This window comes from Patiria miniata, unplaced genomic scaffold, assembly GCF_015706575.1.
Source record: "Patiria miniata isolate m_02_andy unplaced genomic scaffold, ASM1570657v1 HiC_scaffold_15, whole genome shotgun sequence".
Lineage (NCBI taxonomy): Eukaryota > Metazoa > Echinodermata > Asteroidea > Valvatida > Asterinidae > Patiria > Patiria miniata.
Window position 1 is genome coordinate 1,389,848 of NW_024037053.1, and position 22,978 is coordinate 1,412,825.

Consider the following 22,978-nt stretch of genomic DNA (forward strand, 5'->3'; position numbering starts at 1 on the left):
GTCAAGGTGTTTGACAATGAAATCTGATGATCGATGGTTGGCTGCGAACAATGCAATCACGTCACACATACTGTGCAAAGTGCGAACAGCCACCACAGGCGCGTCATGTGGCTAGGGAATACTATGCATATCAGGTGGAGCTGACTAAACACCTTGGAACATGGGCTTTGGCATATGTTTTTCTTTATTTTGTCGCTGGATTTCCAGCGACGACTCCGTATGCGAATAAAGATGAGATTATTAGTCAGTACTTGGTCGTGGAGGGTTATATTTTACATTATATAACCGACATACAGATCCTTGTCATTTGATTGGTGGAACTCACATCACGTGTCATTCGTTATTAGTGCCATTCACGCTGGGGCTCAAAAAGTACTATCCGCCCATGGGGAGTGGGAAATACTATTGAACAGTTAGGATCACGCTTGTTCCATGACGCGGTATTTGTGTGCAAATGCATGCTGGTGTGCGCGTTCAGCGTTGCGCGTAGCGCGTATTGTTCCAAAGAGCCAGAGCTACAGCGTTGGGTTCAAACATTTTCGTGAAGGGGTGGTTTGGAAGAGAGAAATACATTTTTCACCAATTTTGTATTGAAATAAAAGTTCAAGAATATCAAATGACAAATATCTTTATGTCAGTTATATAAAACAAATATTGAGTGGCTTTAAATTGTGAAATGAGAGGAATATTATCGCTCGGTAAAATCTGGACTTTTCCAGTTCACTCGGCTTCGCCTCGTGAAATGGAAAAGTCCAGATTTTACCTTGTGATAATATTCCTCCCATTCCATGCTGATCCACTCAATATTTGTATATGGACAGAGAGCCAGATAGTGTGGCTACATTTCCAACAAAAAAAAAAATTCTGTCCGCAGACAAAATGTAAGTTGATATAAATCCAGCGACAAAACAACAAAAATTGCCAGACATATTGAATATTGCCATCGCAATGATTGTTCCAAGGCGTTTATTCAGCCCGACCTGATTTGCATAGCGTAGCTAAGCAAAGTGATACACGTGAGGTCACTGTTCGTGCTTCGCACAGTACGTGTGACGTGAGTGCATTGTTCGCGGACAACCATCGATCGATCATCGGACTTGATCGTCGTACGCCTTGAACAAGGCTACTAATATACCTGCTTGTGCTAAGCAAAAAACTGGACACTGTAAAATATCATTTCAGACACTGTACCAATTTAAGGAAACAAGTCGAAAACAACTGAAGCTGGTATTTCAATATTTGAAACAAGTCACTTTTGTCAGACTGAAATTTTGTAGTGCCATCTTTATTTGTATCACGTATTGCTAAACTTGACATGGCATTTTACCGGTGCTTCGCCAAACAGATCTGCAGATGGTTGGGTCGGTGCTGGGGCCGGTGCTAGGGCCGGTGCTGGGGCCGGTGCTGGTACAGCAGCAGCAGCAGGTGGTGGCTGTCTTGGGGCTGCTCGTGGGACCGCCTGTGGAGGGCGTAGTGGGGGAGGTGGCTGCTGAGGGGGGCCTGACGCCGCCGGAGCAAAGGGGTCATTCGTGGGAGTGGTAGCAGTCACTGCATTGGGATTGAATGGGTCTGGTTCGGCTGAATTAAGGTCTAGCTGCTCCATGGCTGTGATACCCTGATCAAGAAAAAGAATGACATTGGAAACTTTATTATCGCTGGTATCATAAAAAATAGTTCAATAGAAACCTGAGAATGGTGACTGGCAAGTTGTGATTTGAATGATTCACTTCACACAATCACATGCTGTCATCTCACAGTAAATTGTAAATTGGTCCATAATCAGGTTCCTGGAGCTGCAACTGAAAAGCTTCTGTGACAGTATTTTTATTTCTTTAACCAGCAGTTGTGCAAAGGCTTGAACTGAACACAAATATGTCAAGTTCAAGTTAAAAATAAAGTACCCCATTGATACAGAAGCAAAGAATAGAATCACAGTAAATCTCAATATTCATTCATGCTTGCATGGTGCATTAACAAACTAACATCAGCCATTTGAGCTGTACATACTGTACATGTACTGTACATGTACATGTCCATGAATGTCAACCATACATGTACCTGTACATAAGGGTACAGGTACATTTAACAGCACACAAGAAGTTCGACAGTTGAGAAAAAAATGGAACACTTATCCTGTTATGCCCAATTGATTTATTTTTGATGATTGTTACAACCTCAGCTAAGGAAACATTAACTGTTTGCAAGTAAACACACATCAGGTTAAAACGGCACTTACGGAAGACAGTCAGTCAATATTTTTGGTTGGAACATCTTAGTGCATTGTTTTAATTCCGTCTCATTAAGCTTATTAATTCCACTGTCTAAGACAAAGAAAATCAACATTGATCTTACACTGATCATTAGCAACAGCTATTGCGACAAGATGGATACCAGGCTAGATGAAGCTAATAATACAATGTGATCAACTATTACCCTGCCTCCATAAACTCACACAGGCGACGTCATCACAAAACTTCTTATGAATTTCCAAGAGGTGACGAGTCCAGGCCACGGTGTCATCGAATCCCTCCCGTCGCATTTGGCGCTCCCACTCCCTCTGGAGCTCGTCGGCGGACATGTCCCCGATCGCTGCACTGTATGGGGGGAAGTACTCAATCTCTCGTGAGAAGCGAACCCCTTTCGGCCGCGGAACTATCGACCGCTTCCGACGCAAGGAGGCCGACATCTTGAAATCCAGTCTGGTTCACCCGTAAAATCTGATCCTAGGGACCGTGGGTAGTTGCTTTTTGGGTGTATGACGTCAGCGGGGTGTAAACTCTGTGAACTAGTCATTTTTTTGTCTGCTATCATGACACCGTACATGTACCATCCATCTCAAGTGCTAACTGTAAATAAGTGTTTCGGTTTCTACACAAAATGCACCGCACTGGGCTACACGGTCGACAGTAAACGACAACACCACTGATACAGAACTTGAATCGCAAAGAAAAATTAAAACACTTTTTTTTCTTAATATTGAACTGATAGAATATTGTATGGTAGGCAGTACTGATTACAGACACGTTGAACAGGAACCACTCAATATCCTGGCCGATTAGTCATTCCTTGTTGGGGAACTTTCCTCAAAGTTACCCAGCGGCTGTCTGAAAGCGACAATACCCGACAGGCTCCTAGCAGTCACCAGCTGGGATTGATTGGATCGACCAGGCCAGGTTAAACTTCACGTATTTGACACTTTACCAAGCATTCCAGGTTAGACTCTTATAATCCTTATTGGACTTTTAAGATTAATTACTAATACTAAATAACAGACACTTTAAGTGGAACAGGTGTAGCTAGCCAAAGACTTTGCAGGGTTCACGAATATTTACATGTACTTGTATGAGAAAAATAAATCCATACTGGTAGTTAGATTTACCTTCAACGTGGTACTAACTACATATTAAAAAAAAACCATTATCCTCAGTGGCGTAACTATGGGGGGGATGTGCCTTCCCCCCCCCCCCCCCCATTCCCCCCTCATTTGAAATCTTGAATTGCACATAAACAATACAAAATGTATACACTACCTTCAGTGCCCCCCTTGAAAAACTGGTGCACCCCAAGGTCCCCCCCTAGAAGCTTAAGCCTAGTTAAGCCACTGATTATCTTTGCTCAAAGCTACCATCAAAGAACCTTGGTTATGATTACTGTTTGAGCAAGACAGAGATACTGTAACACTGAAGCATCTAATTATTGTCATTGGACCTAATACACCGTGTGGAAAAGCTCATTTCAACCTGCAATTTCCACGAGTGGAATGAGAACGGAACAAATTTGCAAGTGATGATATGAAGATTTGAAGAAAGTAAACGTGCTATTTCCAACCAGTGTGGTTATATTCAACCACAAATTTATAATTCAAACCCAAATTTCAAGAAGAGTGGTGAACAAATTTTGACAATTCAACAAATCTGAACAAAAGGTAACTTGCCAACAAATTTGATTTGCTGCCCAAGCCCCAGAGAAAGAGAAATAGACTAGCTATTCAAACTTTTGCTTTATTTTAAGGAAATGAAATTTTCAATCCTGGATTCTAAGAACAGTTTGAGTAAATTTTATCTATTCAACAAATGCTATACAATGTATATATACATGTTTATTCAACAAACTTGGTTTGAACCTTCCCCTCCCCAATATTTGGTAAAGAACTATTATTTCTGTAAACCTCCGTTATAGTCAAAACCAACAACGATAAGTTGGACAATTAAACAATGTAAAATACAAACATTTTTAATTGGATGTGCCTTAATATCTTTCCCAGTTTCACCACTGCCAACAATAATCACATATCGATCAATAAACAATACAAACTTTCAACTGGCAAAGATGACCTTTGACTTGGATAGTAATGCGCCTGGTGGCACTGTTACTGTGTTGTGGTGTAGGCAAACTACAATTTGCCCCAGTCTCCTAGGTAATCAGACCCAAACTTAACCCCCTCTTAAAAGACAACTTCCTGAATGTTTTTAATTCCCTAACACAGAAATGAACTGCAACGCTCTGTGTCAGGACACTTTGTAACTGTACTGTTGTATTACTTGCACTGTTTACATTGGCCCCAGAGACCAATGTTGGAGTGGTACAATGTAGTAGTCATGTTTTCATTCAGTCACAGGTTTGGAGCATGTGAGACTGAATCCGGTGGCACCACTTTCATAGATATTCATGATATTTGGTCATTTATACTTGGGAGGCCATGTTTCAATCTCTTGTCCCAAACATAGTGCTACCCCATATTATTTCTCATTCATTCCCAACCATGCAAACCATACAGTTGCCCATGGTGGTGTATTTTTCACAGAGTTGTAACGAGTCACTGATTTTTGTGACTCGAGTCGAGTCGAGTCATTTTAAAGAAGTGACTCGAGTCGAGTCGAGTCAAGTATTTAGCTCAAGTCAATTCGAGTCTTCAATATTTGAACACTATACAATAAGTACACAGAGAAAGTCATTTTTTGGCTTTTTAATTTTACATTCCGGCTACTTCATTTAGTGACACCACATTTGACTCTTAATGAAAATAAAAAGGGGGTGGCAGCTGATCGCCATTCAACTAATGGGGACACTGATCAAACCACTTATGTATATGTATACATTATTCGCGAAGATTCTAACGTGACGTGAACAAAAACTGGCACCGGCGTAAGTCTTTGCAAATATTTTTCGCCAAGTTTTGCTTTTATATTTGGGACTTAGCCTTCCTCGAGTCGAGTCGAGTCATTCTGATGAGGGACTCGAGTCGAGTTGAGTCATTTGCTCGCAGTGACTCGAGTCGAGTCGAGTCATTTGCCCTTAGGGACTCGAGTCGAGTAGAGTCATTTGCTCGCAGTGACTCGAGTCCAGTTGAGTCATTTGCCCTTAGGGACTCGAGTCGAGTCACCAAAAAATGTGACTCGAGTCGGACTCGAGTCGAGTCATTGACTCGAGTCATTACAACTCTGATTTTTCATGAGTATGTGTACAGAAACCTTTCTTGAGGAGGTCCCTCCATGGTCCCTCTATGTATTTGGATGACTTTTAGTAAAGGTACAACAAAACTTTATGTTGCAGCATAGTACAATTTGATATCAGGCATGCAACTGGGAATTTAGAGGGAAAAAAGGAAATTCCAAACCACACAAGACTTCCTACAGTGTTTTTCAAATTGTAATAGCACTCATGAAAAGTAAAAATTAAGGAAATCAGCAGATCCAAGGAAAAGTTGCATGCCTAGATATACAGGTCCATTGTATGAGTTATAAAACATTTGGTTTAAAACCGGTTAGGGGCCCCAACATGTTTTAGACCTACGTTTAAAAATGCTTCGTCACGTTTTTATTCCCACTCATAAATTTACCTTTTTGGTAGAAAACCTATTTTTAAAAAGGTTGAAATTTGGCAAAATTCCAATGCTATTTTGTTCAACAATTCTAATCCATGTTTAGGCCAGTTCTATGGTATGCGTTGCGCGCAAGGTTTGCCCGGTCACTTACCGTTGTTTAAAAAGCACTTTAAGTCCACCCATGTGACGGGCTCTCGACCAATTAGAATGAATTAACTGTCTCAGGTATTTAGGAATGAAGGTTAGCAGACCTGCCAACTAGTACGATTCTGCCGTATTTCGTACGGGAATTTGTTGAAAATACGACTGTACGTTTTCCCCCCATAAAATACGGGTTTTGACCAATTTGACACACCTGGAAAAATCCTAGTTCAAAGCTGCTGTGAGTGTAGATTTCTGCCGGATAAAATTGGCTGAAACAACGTAAACAGCAAGCAGCCAAGCAAACGATGTACTGCATGCACGAACTGAATCTGGTTTCGCGACTCCCACTGTTCGATGTACATTATGTACACAGTATCACAAATTAGAACCAGTCCATTCCCGGAGTGCCGATACTTCAAGCAGTGGCACCCCAGCCGCAAAAATAAATGTCTGTATTCGTACACACACATACCAGCAGGAGTACGTACGGCAGATCTTGCGTGCAGTCAACAGACTTTCTTTTTCTCAGTGCACGCACGGTACACAGAATACATTTTGATGTTCGTGTACGATAGTCACAACGTGCGTGCACGTGGTGTTCCGTTATGTCCAACATTTTTTAATAGTAAAGTTTGATACTAAGTTCTGAAACCAATTCAAAAATCAGAAAAATCAACAATTAAAGCGGGCGGCCCAAACCGAACCAGGTAAATCAGCCAGCAAATGCAAGAAATTTATTTCTTTTTTCGGGTAGGCCTTGGCCAAGTTTAAAATAAAACTCTGTTCGATCGCTGTGTATTTTTTTTAAACATTCAGTGCGTGCACGTGAATTATGATTCAAGAATCAAACTACCACTTGGCGGCGACGTGATAAAACATGAATAAGCTTAGATTATACTCGGAAGTCATATGAATGTTTCACCTGCATTATAGGTTTATTTATTTCAAACATGAGGAAGTCTAGTGTTTAGTTTATGTTTAAGTAGACTTGCATTGAATAGTTTTTAAAGCAGTTTGTTTATGAATAAGGTATATGATCAATATCCTTATTCATGCAAATTGTTTGATTGGGTTTACCACCCGCAGGGAGACCTCTGGTCATTTTTTTTATAACTTTAATTAGATGTATTAAAAACGGAGCATTGCAGCCACATTTATTGGTTCGTATAGCCTGTCTATGCATATTTTTGAAAAATACAGGTTTTTTTATGAAAAATACAACTTTTGGAGATTCAGAATACAGTTTTTTGATCCCAAAGGTTGGCAGGTCTGGGTTAGCAGAATTTAAGGCTTACCACATTTTTTGATTCAAACTTTGCACACTGAATGTTACTAACCATTTGAAGACTGCTGACTTGGTTCTGCAAGGTGACCAGGCTTTCCCCAGCCGGAGCAGGTTGGGCAGCCGGGGATTCCTACAAAATAATCAAAGTAACACATTAAACCCTCCTGCTATTTAAACAGTCACAGACAGTCAAAATTCACTTCCACTTCCCCTGCCATACTTTTAACAAAAGCTAGTCACCAGCAGTCAGATCATATGTCAAGCAAGCACTCTGCCTAATCAAACTGGGTCAACAGACAAGTTACTTAAAGGGAAGATACAACATTTGCAAACATCAAAGAACGGAATGATCAAATTATCACGTAATACCTTACTAAATTGTTAGGAAATGACAGTCTAAAGCATCCTTCAAAACCGTGGCTCCTGGTGTGCTGTCATTTTGTCATTTTGTTGGAGAAAACTGGCTTTTTTCCAAAAACTGTTCCTACTCTTTCATATTTAGTTATTTTGACTTTTCTTTGCAATTGATTACACACCTGTGAAGGGGTACAAGCCTGCTAGACTGATTCTCTGAACTTACAATTCCCCCAAAGTCTATAAATTCTCTGTTTCATCTTAAGTGGGGTCAGGGAACCAGACTACAAGAAAATGAATGATTTTCTTGGTTTTTCCAGCATCTACAAGCCCAAAACGTGAAACAAGTCATCTTAACAATATTTGCTATAACATACTAATCCTCCAAATCCATTTATTTCTGAAAATTGAAGCAAAAGCAAATGTTGTACATTCCCTTTAAACAGTCCCGGTCAGTCATCGATCCTGCTTGATGAAGGCTGGGAATTCCTACCTGTTGTAAACAGTCACTTGTTTGATTTTGACTGAAAGGACAACTTGGCACAGAAATCAGCACCATGAAATTTGCCCCACAACTTACCGAGTAGACATTCTCAGCAGGCGCCTTGGAGGTTGGGGAGCCCAGCGGGTTGTCATAGCTTGGCTGCAGGTACACCGTGGTCTCCTCCATCCGTTTCTGCTGATCAGCTACTTCCTTCTTTTTATTGGCCAGCACAATCTCGAACAGGTCTTTCAGAGCCAACACCAGTTCATCAGCCTGTCGTGCAATAAATAATCAAAGCTGTCTGTCATTTGGGCTAGACAACTAAACCTCATTGACTACAGAACTGATTCGATTGATAGGATGTTATTACAACATTTTGCCATGATGTTCAGTAGACGCCATTGCGAGTCAATATAACTGGATCACTGTATGGAAAGAGTCAAGTATGATCTCTTAAGCCCGGTTCATACTGCATATGAACGCGAATGCAAAGCAAATTTGACGTGATAAAACAGTCGCTGCGAAATTCGCCTCAGTTGAAATATGTTAAACTTTTGCGAATTTCAGCACGAATACTCCCCATTACATCACAAATTCGCATTCATTTCGCTTTCGTGCCGAGTATGAACCGGGCTTTAAGCGTGGAAGTCAGGTAAGCACAGAGGGTGTTTTTTTTTCCTTGCCTTCTACCTCTGAGACGTGAGTTAATACTCCGGAGTTAAACTTGTGTTTAGCTGGTTTAAACACCTCAGATAGACCGAGGTGCTTGCATTTATAGAGGTTGTAATGTATGGTATATTGTTCTTTTTTTTGTGGCTTGTCCTTGGCTATTTTCAAATAAAAACGACAAACTGACTGTAATTTGCAGATATTTAAAAATATAAATATAAACTCATAATACCTTGAAAAATCAGTTCCAATAAGAGTGGACCACGGTACAGTTATCATGTACCTGTAGACATTTGAAATGTATCTTTACCTTACACTCAATCAAACTGAACTTAACCAGTTCACGTCGGATGACGTGTACACACGCAAAGGTTTTGCAGTATTTGGAATGAATGACTGATAAACAGGCAACGAGCGAGGCCAGAAATATCTCTGTCAGTGACCCGCTCGCAGCGAGCGAGGCGGGAAATATCAAGGTGTGCTACCCGCAGATAATGGCTTGAACCTGTGTGGCATCGAGGGCCTTGAAAAACAAGCCCGCGCCTGGGTCCGGTCAATGTCACAATAATCCCGGCGCGAACTGGTTAAAAGACATTACTGGTGTCTGACCAACCTCCTGAATAATGACTACATATGTACCTGATTCTGTGTTTTAATTGCAAAGAATTTGTGGTTTCCAGCTTCGCCGTAGACATAACCAAACGCTCGTTTGTCGCTTGGGTCTCTGGAGATGAAGGAAATCTTGATGACCTCATGTGTGTGTAGGTTGGTCTGTCAAAGAAATATTTATTAAAAATAAAATTGTCCGTCAGAAAAATATTTGTGACACTTGTCAAAACATGTCAAAGCCTTAGGGTGCAGAAAACATGCGGACAATGGTGCTGCAACAACGGAACATTCATGTGCACATCAACAGGCACACACTTGTGACACAATCATGAAACCCACGACAATTATGTTGGCGATGACAGTGACAAAATGACACTGATTGAAAATGACGACAGGGATATTTATGACATCACATGATACTGACAATGATGACAGTACACCAATAAAACACAGTTTGAGGGTTGATCGTCGCTATTAGCTCCCCAGCCTGAGGTACTGGAAGTACATTTGCATGTAAATGTATTTGAAGTTCCCGAGGCAAAGCCAAAGAAACTAGTCCGTCAACTTTCAATGCCTAGGGGAGCTAATATACAAATATTGAGTGGCTCAGAGTGGAATGGGAGGAATATTATCGCAAGGCAAAATCTGCACTTTTCCAGTTCACGAGGCCAGGCCAAGTGAACCAGAAAAGTCAAGATTTTACTGAGCGATAATACCGATATTCCTCCCATTTCACAATTTAAAGCCACTTAATATTTGTTTTAAATAACTGACATATAGATCTTTGTCATTTGATATATTTGAACTTTTATTTCAATACAAAATTGGTGGTAAATGTATTTCTCTCTTCCAAACCACCCCTTCACAAAGAAATGTTTGAACCCAACTCTGTAGCGCTGGCTCTTTGGAACAATCATGAATATGTATGAAATACAGCAATATGATCTTCATAATGACACTAATGATTTTAATAATTTGGACTAGACTTAAAAATTGTGACTTTCATGACAACACTTCCACTATAATGATAAAGATTACAATGATGTAAACAATGTTGAAAAGGACTGTTAATTATTACCATAATAAAAAAAATACACATGTTGATATTAAAAACTGCTACTTTGATAGTGAACATGCAGGTAGGACAATAGATGCACCGCAAGCAATCAAAGGTTTTTCCCTGCCAGCCAACTCAAAATCTAATAAATTTAACTTGTTCAGAAGATAACAAGCAAATTTAAGTGCTGAGCAAAATATCAGTAAAAAAGTAGACTACACAAAATTTTTACAACCAGTTCTTGATCAGCAAATTTTCTGAGCTAAGCACAGTTCTAAAAATTGGGTCCCAGTAAATGTTAAGGATTGTACTCCTAAATTCATCTATAATTATGTATTAAGAAAAAGTTTTTCACTTTTTTTCAATTAAAGAGTTATATATGATTACGTAAGAAAAAGTTTTTCACTTTTCTTCAATTAAAGAGTAACGTATGAAACTGCACTTCATTAAACCCTATACCTAACCAAGCCCAGTCATTTTCATATCAGAACTCAGAATCAGACTTGTGAAGAAAATCTTTGCTTTTTGTGTGGTTTTTCCTTTGACACAATCGCAAAGGTCTCAAAAGTAGTTTTTTGGGGGGGGAGAAATTACATTCATGAGAAAGCAAACATGAATATTTCTTGTCTTACCAGTGTCTTCAGGTCAATAATCTTGATGCCTTCTAATGACACGTTGATGATGATCTGCTGTTTGTGTTCCCCAGCAGCTTTTACAATGGACTGAAAAACGAGATGAAATAATAAAATCAGTATTTAAATAAAAAGGAAATTGCATTAAACAAAATTATGGGTGCGTCAATGCCGCAAGATAAAATGTGTACAGTGCATGCTAAAGGATTGGCATTATAACTTTAAAATACCCATAGACATAAAATCTGTTTGGGTTTTCCATGTAGCCTGGTTTTCATTTTGAAAATTCCCCAGAAACGACATTCAAAACCTTTTTTTTTTTTACTATCTGAGAAATTACTAAGTGGTTTGTAAAATTGGTTATGGGTACCCGATCCCATAATTTGGAACTGATTCCTGACATCAGCTGTCGTGTACTCTGGTGCCTGGTTCCGCCTCGGTAATGGCTTCTAGAAGGCCTTTTCACACTAGACAAAATCTCGGGGGTGGCCCAGTGGCGACGCAGGGGTGAAAATAAACCACATTTCACACTTGAAATTCTCAACCCTGTGCCACCCTTGAGCTACCCCCGAGATGGAACCCCCGAGATGGAACCCCCGAGATGGAACCCCCGAGATTGCTACATTTCATATGTTGCCTTACAGGCCGCCCGAGTTTGAAAACTCGTGCGAGAAACGGTCATGCAAATCCCAGAGGTGAACTCGCCCTGGGGCGAGATGAACACTGTTTGCGTGAAACGAGTCCGAAATAGTGCAGGGTTGAACTCGAGGGTGAAACATCATAAGTCACCCCGGGGTGTCCACTGGGCGAGTTTGCCCCGGGGATGGGTGTTCTAGTGTGAAAAGTCCTTATACAGAAACCCTCATCGGCAATACCCACCTTGAGTTTTCCCATGGAGGTTAAGCACATGTTGTCACCCCTGGCATCTTCCACTGTGTCGATACCAATTAGCTTGGCACGGAAGTTCTCACCAAAGTGTTTAAACCTTGACTCCCTATCTTCTGTTGGTGGCAGAAAACAACTAAAATCATGTAAAAATGTTCTTACTGTAATAAATTTAACAATAATGAATGGGAAAAAAACACCAGCAGAACCCCCCCCCCCCAAAAAAAAAAACCCACAAATCGAAACCACAAGGTTTTTGTTACAGCCAACAAATCACATTTGCATACATGAACCGGAACAGATTCATGTGCATACGTGCGTACCCGTACGTACCGGTACATTGTAAATTTCACCGTTAGTGGATTATTCTTGGGTCTCTTATTTTAAATGCAAAAAAAAATTTTTTTCTTAACAATTCCTCACAACAGAGTTCCCTGTCTGGTGACACAAAATAAAAAAAAAACCAAATCACAAAATCCAACTCATTCTGAGTCAACTCCGTTCCAAGTCAACTCCATTCCGAGTCAACTCGGTTCTAGGTCAACTGTGAAATTTCAGGGAAAAACTGCTCTAGCAAGGCACTAGGGACCAATATCAAAATGGTATCACACATTAGGGGGGAGCCACATTAGGGTACATCAAACAATTCAAAATGTCTGAAGATTACCCAACCTTTGTCCGAATACATTAATTTTTTTCCATAGGGGTGGAGTTGACGTAGGACCAAGTTAACTTGAGACCGAGTTGCTTTGGACCGAGTTGGTTTGGGACTGAGTTGACCTGCACCCATCGAACAGGACCGAGTTTGGCGTCTTAATTTTGCTGATGAAATACATGCATGCATTAAAAAACTACTTTTGGTCATGTTGAATAGTGTACAAAGAAATTAATGGGTTTCGGAAGATTCCTCGCAAAAAATACTGATAAGTTATGGTAAAACTACATGTACTTACCTCTTTTCTTGTTGACAGACATGTTGATAGCTAAAACCTCACTGGAACATTCCAAAGAGATCTGTCTTGTGGAGAGGAAAGAAACACAAAACTTATTCAAGAGAGTCAATTTTTTGCACCCAGAGCTCAGGCAGTACAGTTGGTCGTATACTTTACCTGTGAAGAGATAACCTGATGATCAACCGACACATGACACTTCAACGTCATTGGATCCAATTTCCTTCCTTTCCACTTTGTACATGTACATGTACACGTAAAGCTGTATTGTGTACATGTGTAACATGTAATAAAACATGGGCATGATTCAAATCCACACATCCTGCAAGTGTACATGTACATCCTGCAAGTGTACATGTAGCCTGTAGGGGCGCGTGTGGTCTAGCGGTGGAGCACAGGATTCGTGATCGAGAGGTTGTGGGTTCGAGCCCCACCGTGGCCATGCGTGTTGTGCCCTTGAGTAAGGCACTTTACCTAAATTACTCCTCTCAACCCAGGTGTTAAATGGGTACCGGCATTGTTCAGTCGTCAGTGCTGGGAAGGTAACAGACTCGCTGTGGAGGAGGTGTGGCGATCCCCCCACAGCAGCATATGAGTCTGGTCCAATCGCTAACGAAAGAGAGATGGGCACTCCGTTCCTGTGAATACAGGTTCGTCCCCTTTACCTTTACTTTACATGTACATTGTACATATACATGAATACACTGTACCTGAACATGTGTACATGTGCACACAAGTACATGTACATCATCCACATGCACCTGTTCATAGTGCTTCAATTCAACTGGTTAACTTTAGAACACGATCATCTGGCATTAACAAATTAGAAGACAGCCAATATGGTTTGGCATACACTATACAGCTGTACATGCATAAATTCAGTTTTCTTTTCAGAAATCATTTCTAGCCAAAATTAACATGTACGTGTCACACACATATTTAACATGCACGAACATGTTAATTTATTGACAGTCCTCATAATAAACTTAAAAGTTTTAGTTTAAAAAAAAAGACAACTTGGGAAGGATGTTATTTTCACAAACTCTGGGTTAATTCTTTCCGTTAACACCCCCCCCCAAAAAAAATACAGTTTCCTTCTCAGTAATCATTCCTAGATAAAATGTACATGTACATGTACATGTCAAAAATATTTGAACAATTAACATGCACAAACATGCATGTTAATTTCCAGACAGTTCTCATGTAAACTTAAAACATGTAAAGGTAGTTAAAAAAAATAATAATAATAATCTGAATAAAAACAGAACTCTTAATATTTTATTTTCACAAACTCTGGTTGAATTTTTTTCCATTAATCTGAATTATTTACCGGTATAAGCAGAACTCTTTAAGATTTTATTTTCACAAACTCTGGTTGAATTCTTTCCATTAATCTGAATTATAAGCACAACTCTTCATTTATGACAAAACAAACTTTCCTTCCCAGAAATCACTTTCTTTCCCAGCATATCAATTCCAAGTAAAACAGGACACTCATAATCTTTCTTGAATCTGACAATGATATGAAACATGTGTGTATCTGTTGCCAAGAGTTGATCTGTATTGAATTACAAGCATGTTGATAGATTTAGAGACTTACATAGTACAATCCAAAGTAATATGGCAAACAAACTTTCAAACTTTCTCCCAGGATCTGACTTTCACCTCTGCATGATCAGAAGAGGTCCATCTGACATCTGACCCTAAGTTGACCTGACAAGACTGCAAATTGGAATTCAACTTGATATATGAATGTAGGTTCATGAACTCTTGTGCAGGTGCAGTAGTTTTTCCCCGCTTTTGAAAAGATCCAATGGTGGGTTGCATTGCTTGTGTGCACTGGTCCGTGGCCGTATGGCGCGAAGTATAAACCTGTAGTGTTCTTGTATTACATACATTTCGTGTACTAGAGGACCGCAACACAAAAAGAGAACAACAGATTCTTTGTTGTCCTCAAACATACATCTTTTGTTGAGATCGGTCCTCGAACACAAGTCTGTACATGTGCTTAGTGTATGGAAGAGTGTTATATTATAAGAAACACAATGTATCAGGGCATTAATCAGTTTTTATGACAAACAAACTAATTTCATATTGCTTTATTTCTCAGAATGTCACTTAAACAGGAACTCACAATCTTCCCGGATCTGACCTTAATAACCTGAACAGGTGGTTCTGGCCCACCAGCTATTGATTTGACTACAAATCAAATACCATTACACAGAGGAATGTGTGTTAGTAGGTCTAGGGTTAGTACCTGGTATTCAATTACTAAACTAAAACTTGCTTTATTTTAACATTTGTACACGTACAGGTATGTACAAATATGTGCTAATTTATTCATTTATTAATTATGTTTTTCTACTTTCTGAGCTACCAGTTTGTTGGGAAACTTTCTCTTAGCTGTCTTTAATTGTACCACGGAGGAATTTATTCCTCCATGATTATACAACTACAAGCCATTAACATAAATGTGAAATACAAAACAATGGGGAAGATATTTTTCAACCACACACAAATGATTCACTTGAAGACACAGTTTTCCTACACTTTTTCAAAATAATGTAGTACGTATTCCGAACAATTAATAGTCATGCCCGGTGTGGTAAATGTACTTTAGACACTTATTAACACACTGTTGTCAAATTTGGACTGCTTTAAAATCATGCAATGTAGTCTAAATTTCCATTTAACTAGTACTAGGCTCTAAGATCTTCCAAAAGTGCAGGTCAGAAATTGATTCCAATATCATATGGTACAGTATGTACATTAGGACATATGCAGGGGGTGTATCCTTTCCTGCTGCTACCTGTATCAATGTGTGACCTATGGACTTCAAATATACTGTCTTCAACACACACGCACAGCACTTGTACATGTTGTAATTTTCAACCAATTCTGATAACAGTAGCCATTTCTTTTCAGAGATTTTGAGGTTAACCTCGAAAGAACATTTCCAGTTACACAACGTGAGTTTTATTTCAAGGTTTACCAGGCTGGAAAATGGCTTAGTAAGAGGTTTAACAGTCCATTTCTTACCTGGTTTCTGGTGCAACTGTTGTTGGTTTGTACTGCAGAGATTGAGCAAATCCGGGAGCTGGTTGCAGCTAGTGCGATCAGTCACTGACCCTTGTACCTGGAGTTGTACAAGATAAACACCCCTCAACAACACTTGAAAGATAAGGCCAGTGTCATACACAATTGTGTTTCCTGTGTATATGGGCTGTTCATTATTTCATCATCGAGTTAGAATTTGTCACAACTACAAGTGTTCCTTATAGAGTGCATACATGTACATTGTAGACTACATGTACATTGTTTTCAAGGTCTTGACATTTTCCTGAAATTCCTTCTTCATCTCACAAGAAAGCTTGACAAATCGAATTAGTAATAATACGACTTTTGAAACTTTAGACACACCACATCGGATGTAGAATTTCATGATACATTTAATCATGATTGTTTTTCCGAAGAAGAAAAATAATATGGGATACGAAACAGCCCAGGAATTGGCTTTTGACCTCTCGAGAAATGGGATAATCTAGTTAAAGAAATTTCCAACAAATCAGCTGAACCTGTTCCATTTAAGCTGTACGCATGGAGGAGCAAGAAATTACATTTCAACTTCAAGCTGGTGTAGGGTACCGGTACCATGGAGTAGCTCCATGGGACTACAGAGAGACACGCACCAGTAAAATCTGGGGAAATTCCCAAACAGGCAGGGGGTGTCTGCAAAATGTGCTCAGTGTCAGAGGACACACAATCAGCATCAACGGGCAAGGTGTATGCATACTGCATAGCACTTTCTTGTGAAAAGCTTCGGGAAAATATTGACCAATGTGAATGATTGGCCATGTACACGTATGATCATTTGGTTATGTTCAGTGGTTAGGGTTCGTGACTCATGATCAGAGGGTCAGGGGTTCGAATCCAGCTGCTGGCCATACGTTGTGTCCTTGGGCAAGCCACTTCACCCCCACTTGCCTCTCTCCACCCAGGAGTTTAAATGGGTATCGACATTAGCTGGGGAGTAATCTGTGATGGACTACATGTAGCATCCCGTTCAGGAGAATAGAACTATTTTCAGTTGTTTCATGCCACTGAACCGGAGATAAACGCCGGCCTGATGGGCCATATTGGCTCGGGACAGACTTTGCTGCATACTTTACATATGATCATACAATATTGCTGTCCCCAGTTCAATGCATTTTGGTTTTTACACGTAATACGTGTTGTATTGATTTCAACCTTCAGATACCGGTATCCTCCCCCCCCCCCCCCTTGAAAATCCTGGATATCTTCCAGTGCACATGGTTCACAAAGGTTGTCCCATAAACAAGCACAAAAATTCACTAATTTCTATTATCTGACCATACTATTATATATTTGACTAAAATTGACTCATAGGTACGGTACTTGTATGACCCTACAGTTTTGGACCCTGTCCTAACAAACACAACAAAAAGTGCACTATAAAGATATGCCTGCCATTACTTCAGGCCAATTTGTATTTAGAATGTGTGTCCTAAAATGAGCAAAATTGTGGATTATATTCACACAAAACATAGACAATAAATAGGAAAAACCATAAACACAAAGTTCTTCGGTATACACCTGTATACACGGACACTCGTGGATCACTGAACACAGTTTTTCAAGGGGGGGGGGGGAGACCAGGGGGCACCATCACTTTGGGGGGGGGGAATCAAGGGTGGACCCACAACAAAAATTTCCTGAAATTATTAGAGCACCTGCTGACCTGCCTGATGTTGCAAATTCAAAAAAAAAGGGGTGGACCTCTTTTGATGCTTGAGGACACTCTGCTTTCTTGTCACATAATTCAGATAATACATCTTTTAACTGCTCTTCATCTGGATCACGTCCAACAAGTTTAACACTACTCTGAGTGACAGTCCACTGTATAAACTTTACAGCCCCACCTGGTGGGCGTTATCAAGTATCAAGTTTTTAGAATCCCTGGGTTGTATAGCTTTATGATAGTACTTGCAGTACAGTCTACTGTGTGTTTCCCTGGTGTTTCCCAGAGTGGTTGCATTGGACAAGGCAGAGAGCACACACACCTTTCTACATGTAGTTTTGTTTACATTACCCGATAAACTAACATTACATGTATGCTTAGAGATGTACTGGCAAACAAGAATAGTAACTTAAAACTCTCAACTTTTTCCATGAAAACCAACCTGCAGATGGTTCATGTACAATACAACATGGATGCATATGTTGTTCGTAATGTGTGAATGACAAAGTGAAATACCGGTACCTCTTAGCAACTTTTTATCAGTATCTGATTATCAGGAATCTTCATTCAATTTTTTTAGCCAACTTGCCGAGTGTGGTACATGTAGTATGTACCAACCGTTACCGGTATACAACATCATAGAGGAATCAGAGAGGATACCAGTACATCAACTGTGATATGATGAGTACCTCCAATCCATTGTACATGTACATGTGAACCACCAAGCTATTAAACTCATTATGGAAACGTTACTGTTAGACAGGGTGTTCTCTACACTGTAGGCACCCTGCCAAATGCAACAGAATGCAGTGAATTATGAACATGTACATGCCAGCCTTGGTACGAAGTACGGTACCTACATGTACCCTGCAAAATGCAATGGAATGCAGGGGTGGAATGCATCATATCAGGAGACTGCTAAATGCAACAACTTGCAACAACTTTTTACCACTGGTGCATTCTGTTGCTTTTGATGACCACCACTCTCTTTTGCAAAAGAAAATCACAATGAAAGAGTAGAGAACATGGAACATTTGGCAGAGAATCATAATATCATGCACATTCAGGGAAGAGTGTAATTTTCTGTATTTAATGCATACATATAGTGAGTGGCGAGTGCAACATCTGGAATTCTCTGTAAGGCTACCTTTAAGTTCAAGGGTGTTCTGTGTAATATCATAATGCTAGCCTACACTGTGTGTATGTAAGTTAGCAGTACATGTTTCACAACCAACCCTGTTTCTGGGTCATGCTATATCCAGTTCTGCATGGATCAATGGAAAAAGTACTAAGATCTCCTTCCTTTTCTGGTGAGTGAGTGAAAATTATCATCATTTATAAAACAGCTGCCAACCTAATGAAATATTAACCCTCATAGTCCTGAATCCTCCGATTTTTATGTATAATTTTTCACGCCAGGGAGTTACGTTGAATTCATAATGATACTGAAACATCCATCAAACTTGATTTTGTTTTTGCTTCTCTTAAAAAAAAACCCTATAAAATGATTATTTCTTTTTAACACAAACATTATATGTAACTCACTGATTATTAGTTATAAGAGTGTACTTTTTGGTAAAGGTTTTAACCACATCGCGTCAAGAATATTTTTGCCAAAAATTTCGATTTTCGCTAACAGGAAAAATGTTCCAGCCAACTTCTGAATTATATACCTGTAGCCAAACGCCACACACACTGATTCGCAAGAGTAATTTCAACAGTATTGGTACGATATTTCTTGCCGAAACCTCATACTCCGGGGGTGTGCACTGGAGGCTAAATTGTACTACAAATAGGCTGTGCACAACAGCCAATTCAAAATCAACACACGGTCCGCCTCCACAAACTTTGTGTGTGTATGAAACGCACGAGGGATTAGTGTGTTTAGACGTCACCCGAAGGCGGGTCGAGGCAATCTTGAGTTCTTGACATCTTATAACCCGTCAGCTGTGCCTGTGTATAAAACAGCCAGTGCGTCCTCCAACACGAATTGGTTTTATTATTTATTTATTTATTTATTTATTTCTTATTTACCCTGGGGAAACCTCTCAGTGGTACACTGTTTTCCAGAGGTGCCCAGCAATTATACAGAACAATTCATTAAAAACTACAATTACAGAAAACACTAAAAATAGTAAATAGTACACTTTTTTTCACTGTTTCAATATCTATTAAATTTCCTTCCATCAGATGATATTGTTGATGTGATATCTCAGACGCTCACTTTCTTTTCCTTAGAATTTAGGTAGAAATTTTAATACGAACACTTTGTGCATTATGTTTGTTCACTGAACCAGCTATCATTTTTAATCCAAAAAAAATGCAAAACAAATTTACCAACTCAAAAGACCAACCCAAGAAAAGGGGGGAAAATAAAGGGAAAAAAAGATATGGAAATATAAAAATTCAAATAAGCATATGAACGGGAATTGAAGTACGGTAAGTACATGTACTTCAATGTGTACATCTTTGGGTCCCTTTCAAACAGTTTCTTAAGTTTAAAATTCCCCATTTTAAATTAAAAATAATAAAATTAAAGATTTATGAATAATTATGCAGTGTTTAATTATTCCATATGTTTATTATTTAAATCATTACAGACTTCTCGTCGAATGTCTGCCAAGACAAAAGCTCTGAAGTTTATTCAAAGGTCTAGATATTATGCTGGATTTAAAGAACTCATCAGCTGCAGTGAGACAGCACAGTCTGATTTTTTCCGACTAATCAGAGATGAGGTTCACAACAGCATGCATAGGTTTGTCCACAAATTGCTGATTTGTCATCCAGACCAAAGGTGCAAGATGCATTGTGAATATTTAAAAGGGAAAGATTCCCATATCTGGCCATCACTTGACACCCTGTGCACAAAACCTATGAGACTGGTCTGAACATTTCCAAGTGTTTTCTCAGTAAATGCTTCAATATTTTCGCTGCTAATTTTTACTTTTTTAGGACATATTATCACTTTCTGATGACTGATAGGTCACTGAAGGGAAAAGTTAGTGAAGGCCAGATATGGGAATCTTTCCTTTTAAATGTTTATGTACTTGCCTACAATGATACGGTTTGTGTAGTTTAGGACACCTTTTACTGTTAAGTTCTTAAAGTGTTTTAATCGCTCCAAAATGACTTGTGCAACCTCAACCTCAGTACAAACTCTGTCAATACCAAATTCTTGTTATAACAAATGTAAAGCCTTAGTCCCGACTGTGCATTTATATGCACAATGAATGGGACTGATGTTCCTCTTAATTAATACAAAATTCTGATATTAAAGGGAATATACAACATTTGCAAACATCGAAAAATAAAACTACCAAGTTTTTACGAAATACCTTACTAGGATGTTGGTAAATGACAGTCTCAAGCATCTTGTAAAATTATGGCACCTGGTGTGAAGTCATTTTCAAGAAAATGGTATTTTTGTATACATTTCCAACGGTGGTCGGCCGACCAGCGTTGGAAAAACCTAACTATTTTTCAACTACTGCTCCAAATTTACCATTTTTTCAGCCCAAATTTTGTTTGCTATTGGTTACATGTTTATGAACGGGTGCAGGCCAGCTAGACTGGTTCCCTTGCCTTACAATTTTCCATCATCTATAAATTGATCCATTTTATCTTCTGTGGAGTCAGGGAACCAGACTACTTGAACGTTTTTGTTTTTCTTGGTTTTTCCAACCTTTTCGAACACAAAACTTCAAAAATGTCAGTGTAACAATATTTGATCAATATACTAACCCCTCAAATAGTTCATTTCTGAAAATTACAGCAAAAGCCAATGATGTACATTCCCTTCAACAAACAATTTGGCTAGGACCGAACAAGTTTGTTATAACGATACTCGACTGTAGTATACAGGTAGCGCTGAGAATGTTTATTGAGGGCAATCAACCGTGACTCCGTAGCCGGCTACAAGGTGCATAGATCGAGAGGCAGGGTATTCTGCAATTGTGCCAAGGTTTGAACTTATTGAATATCAAAGATGGGTACAACAAGACTATGCATATAGGGGCGATCGTGTAGTGTAGGGCCCCTGTTTTGTTTTGATCAAATTAGAGTCAAAAATGTTTTTTATTGCTCAAAAATCACATTTACAATCAAAAGCAGACTTTTCTCAATTCTAAAGACACCCGTTTTGCAATTTTTGGGGGTAGAAATCACGATTTTCCTGCGCGGTTTGTGCCTTGCGATTCAGCGCGCCATGCATGCTCATGGAACATCGTGCGGTGATCGCCATCTTTATTTTCAGGTTGCGTGTTGTCGCCGCTCTGTCATCTTCATTTTACCCCCAAATTTCCCTAAAAATCAAAACCCTGCCCTCTCTATCTATGACATACATTGATCGAGCTGATCGAGTTTTCCCCTCGATCGAGTATACCCACAGTGTGGGTATACTCGATCGAGGGGAAAACTCGATCAGCCGTTACTAACCGCTCAATAAAATACGTACGATGTATTCTGTTGTCATAATAAACTTTACACATGATGTTCAGTTCCTGCCCTTGATTGTCTATTGTTCAATCTTTGAGACTTTACAGGGGTGATGACGTCAAATCAAGCCAACCTGTCAATCACTATTGGTTAGGTCATCAGTTCGATGCATGATTGGCTGACAATATTTATTGGGCAGGGCTGATATAGGGGTGATCAAATTATGACCAACAGAGGGCGCTGCTGTGGCTGTTTTCGATCACCGCGCTTATTGTATTGGCTTGGCACGTTGGGGCAAAGTTCATACATCGTGACCATCAACACTGACCAGGTAAGTTCTGAAATAAAGATAAAAGATTGCTTATGTTATCCATTTGGAGTTTGAGCTTCTTCCCCCTATTTTAAAATAGAATGGACCAAGTTTCCCTGGCTTATCTGGTCGAGTACTCCCCCAAGTACCCTACCTGTTTATGAGAATGTCGCCAACTAGTTTGGTCGGTCTAATCATTTAAAAGTGGTTTATGTTCCCTATAGGAACCGGGCCCTACACTACACGATCGTTCATAGGCCCCAATGCAATCTCCTCCCACACCATACAGCCTGGCCCCGCCCACCACGTCTCACACATACGGGCGTCATTTCATGACACCTTCCGTACGCGTACGATGATTTGCCTCAAGATCCCATGCACCATAATGATGCAAATTGAAACTAATATAACTAATTCGACGAAAACAGTCATGCAGGAGAAAAAGCTGAAAAACTTTACCTGTCTTCAGACTTCAGTCCAGCAGGCCTGACAGAGCTAGCTAGCTACCCACGTTGCTCTCCACGAAACCCTCCGAATCGCTGTTCACGTACGTCTGGCAGCTGCCAACTGGAAAATGGCATT

The 22,978-nt window shown here is 39.7% G+C and overlaps 1 protein-coding gene across 4 annotated transcripts in view; it reads right to left on the reverse strand.

The window, feature by feature from the left end:
• LOC119722347 (disabled homolog 2-like) overlaps nucleotides 1-22,978 on the reverse strand; it is a 32,447-nt gene extending 9,469 nt beyond the window's left edge. The window contains exons 1-9 of one of the 4 annotated variants that reach the window (XM_038192408.1): nucleotides 22,856-22,978; nucleotides 15,933-16,029; nucleotides 12,897-12,961; nucleotides 11,938-12,059; nucleotides 11,059-11,148; nucleotides 9,400-9,531; nucleotides 8,188-8,364; nucleotides 7,306-7,383; nucleotides 1,328-1,615 (exon numbers count right to left, since the gene is read on the reverse strand). In XM_038192408.1, the coding sequence (XP_038048336.1) occupies nucleotides 1,328-1,615; nucleotides 7,306-7,383; nucleotides 8,188-8,364; nucleotides 9,400-9,531; nucleotides 11,059-11,148; nucleotides 11,938-12,059; nucleotides 12,897-12,918 (909 nt within the window). In that variant the 5' untranslated portion in view covers nucleotides 12,919-12,961; nucleotides 15,933-16,029; nucleotides 22,856-22,978. The remainder of the gene's footprint in view (nucleotides 1-1,327; nucleotides 1,616-7,305; nucleotides 7,384-8,187; nucleotides 8,365-9,399; nucleotides 9,532-11,058; nucleotides 11,149-11,937; nucleotides 12,060-12,896; nucleotides 12,962-15,932; nucleotides 16,030-22,855) is intronic. The other 3 variants (XM_038192410.1, XM_038192409.1, XM_038192411.1) reach the window with 3 other exon arrangements.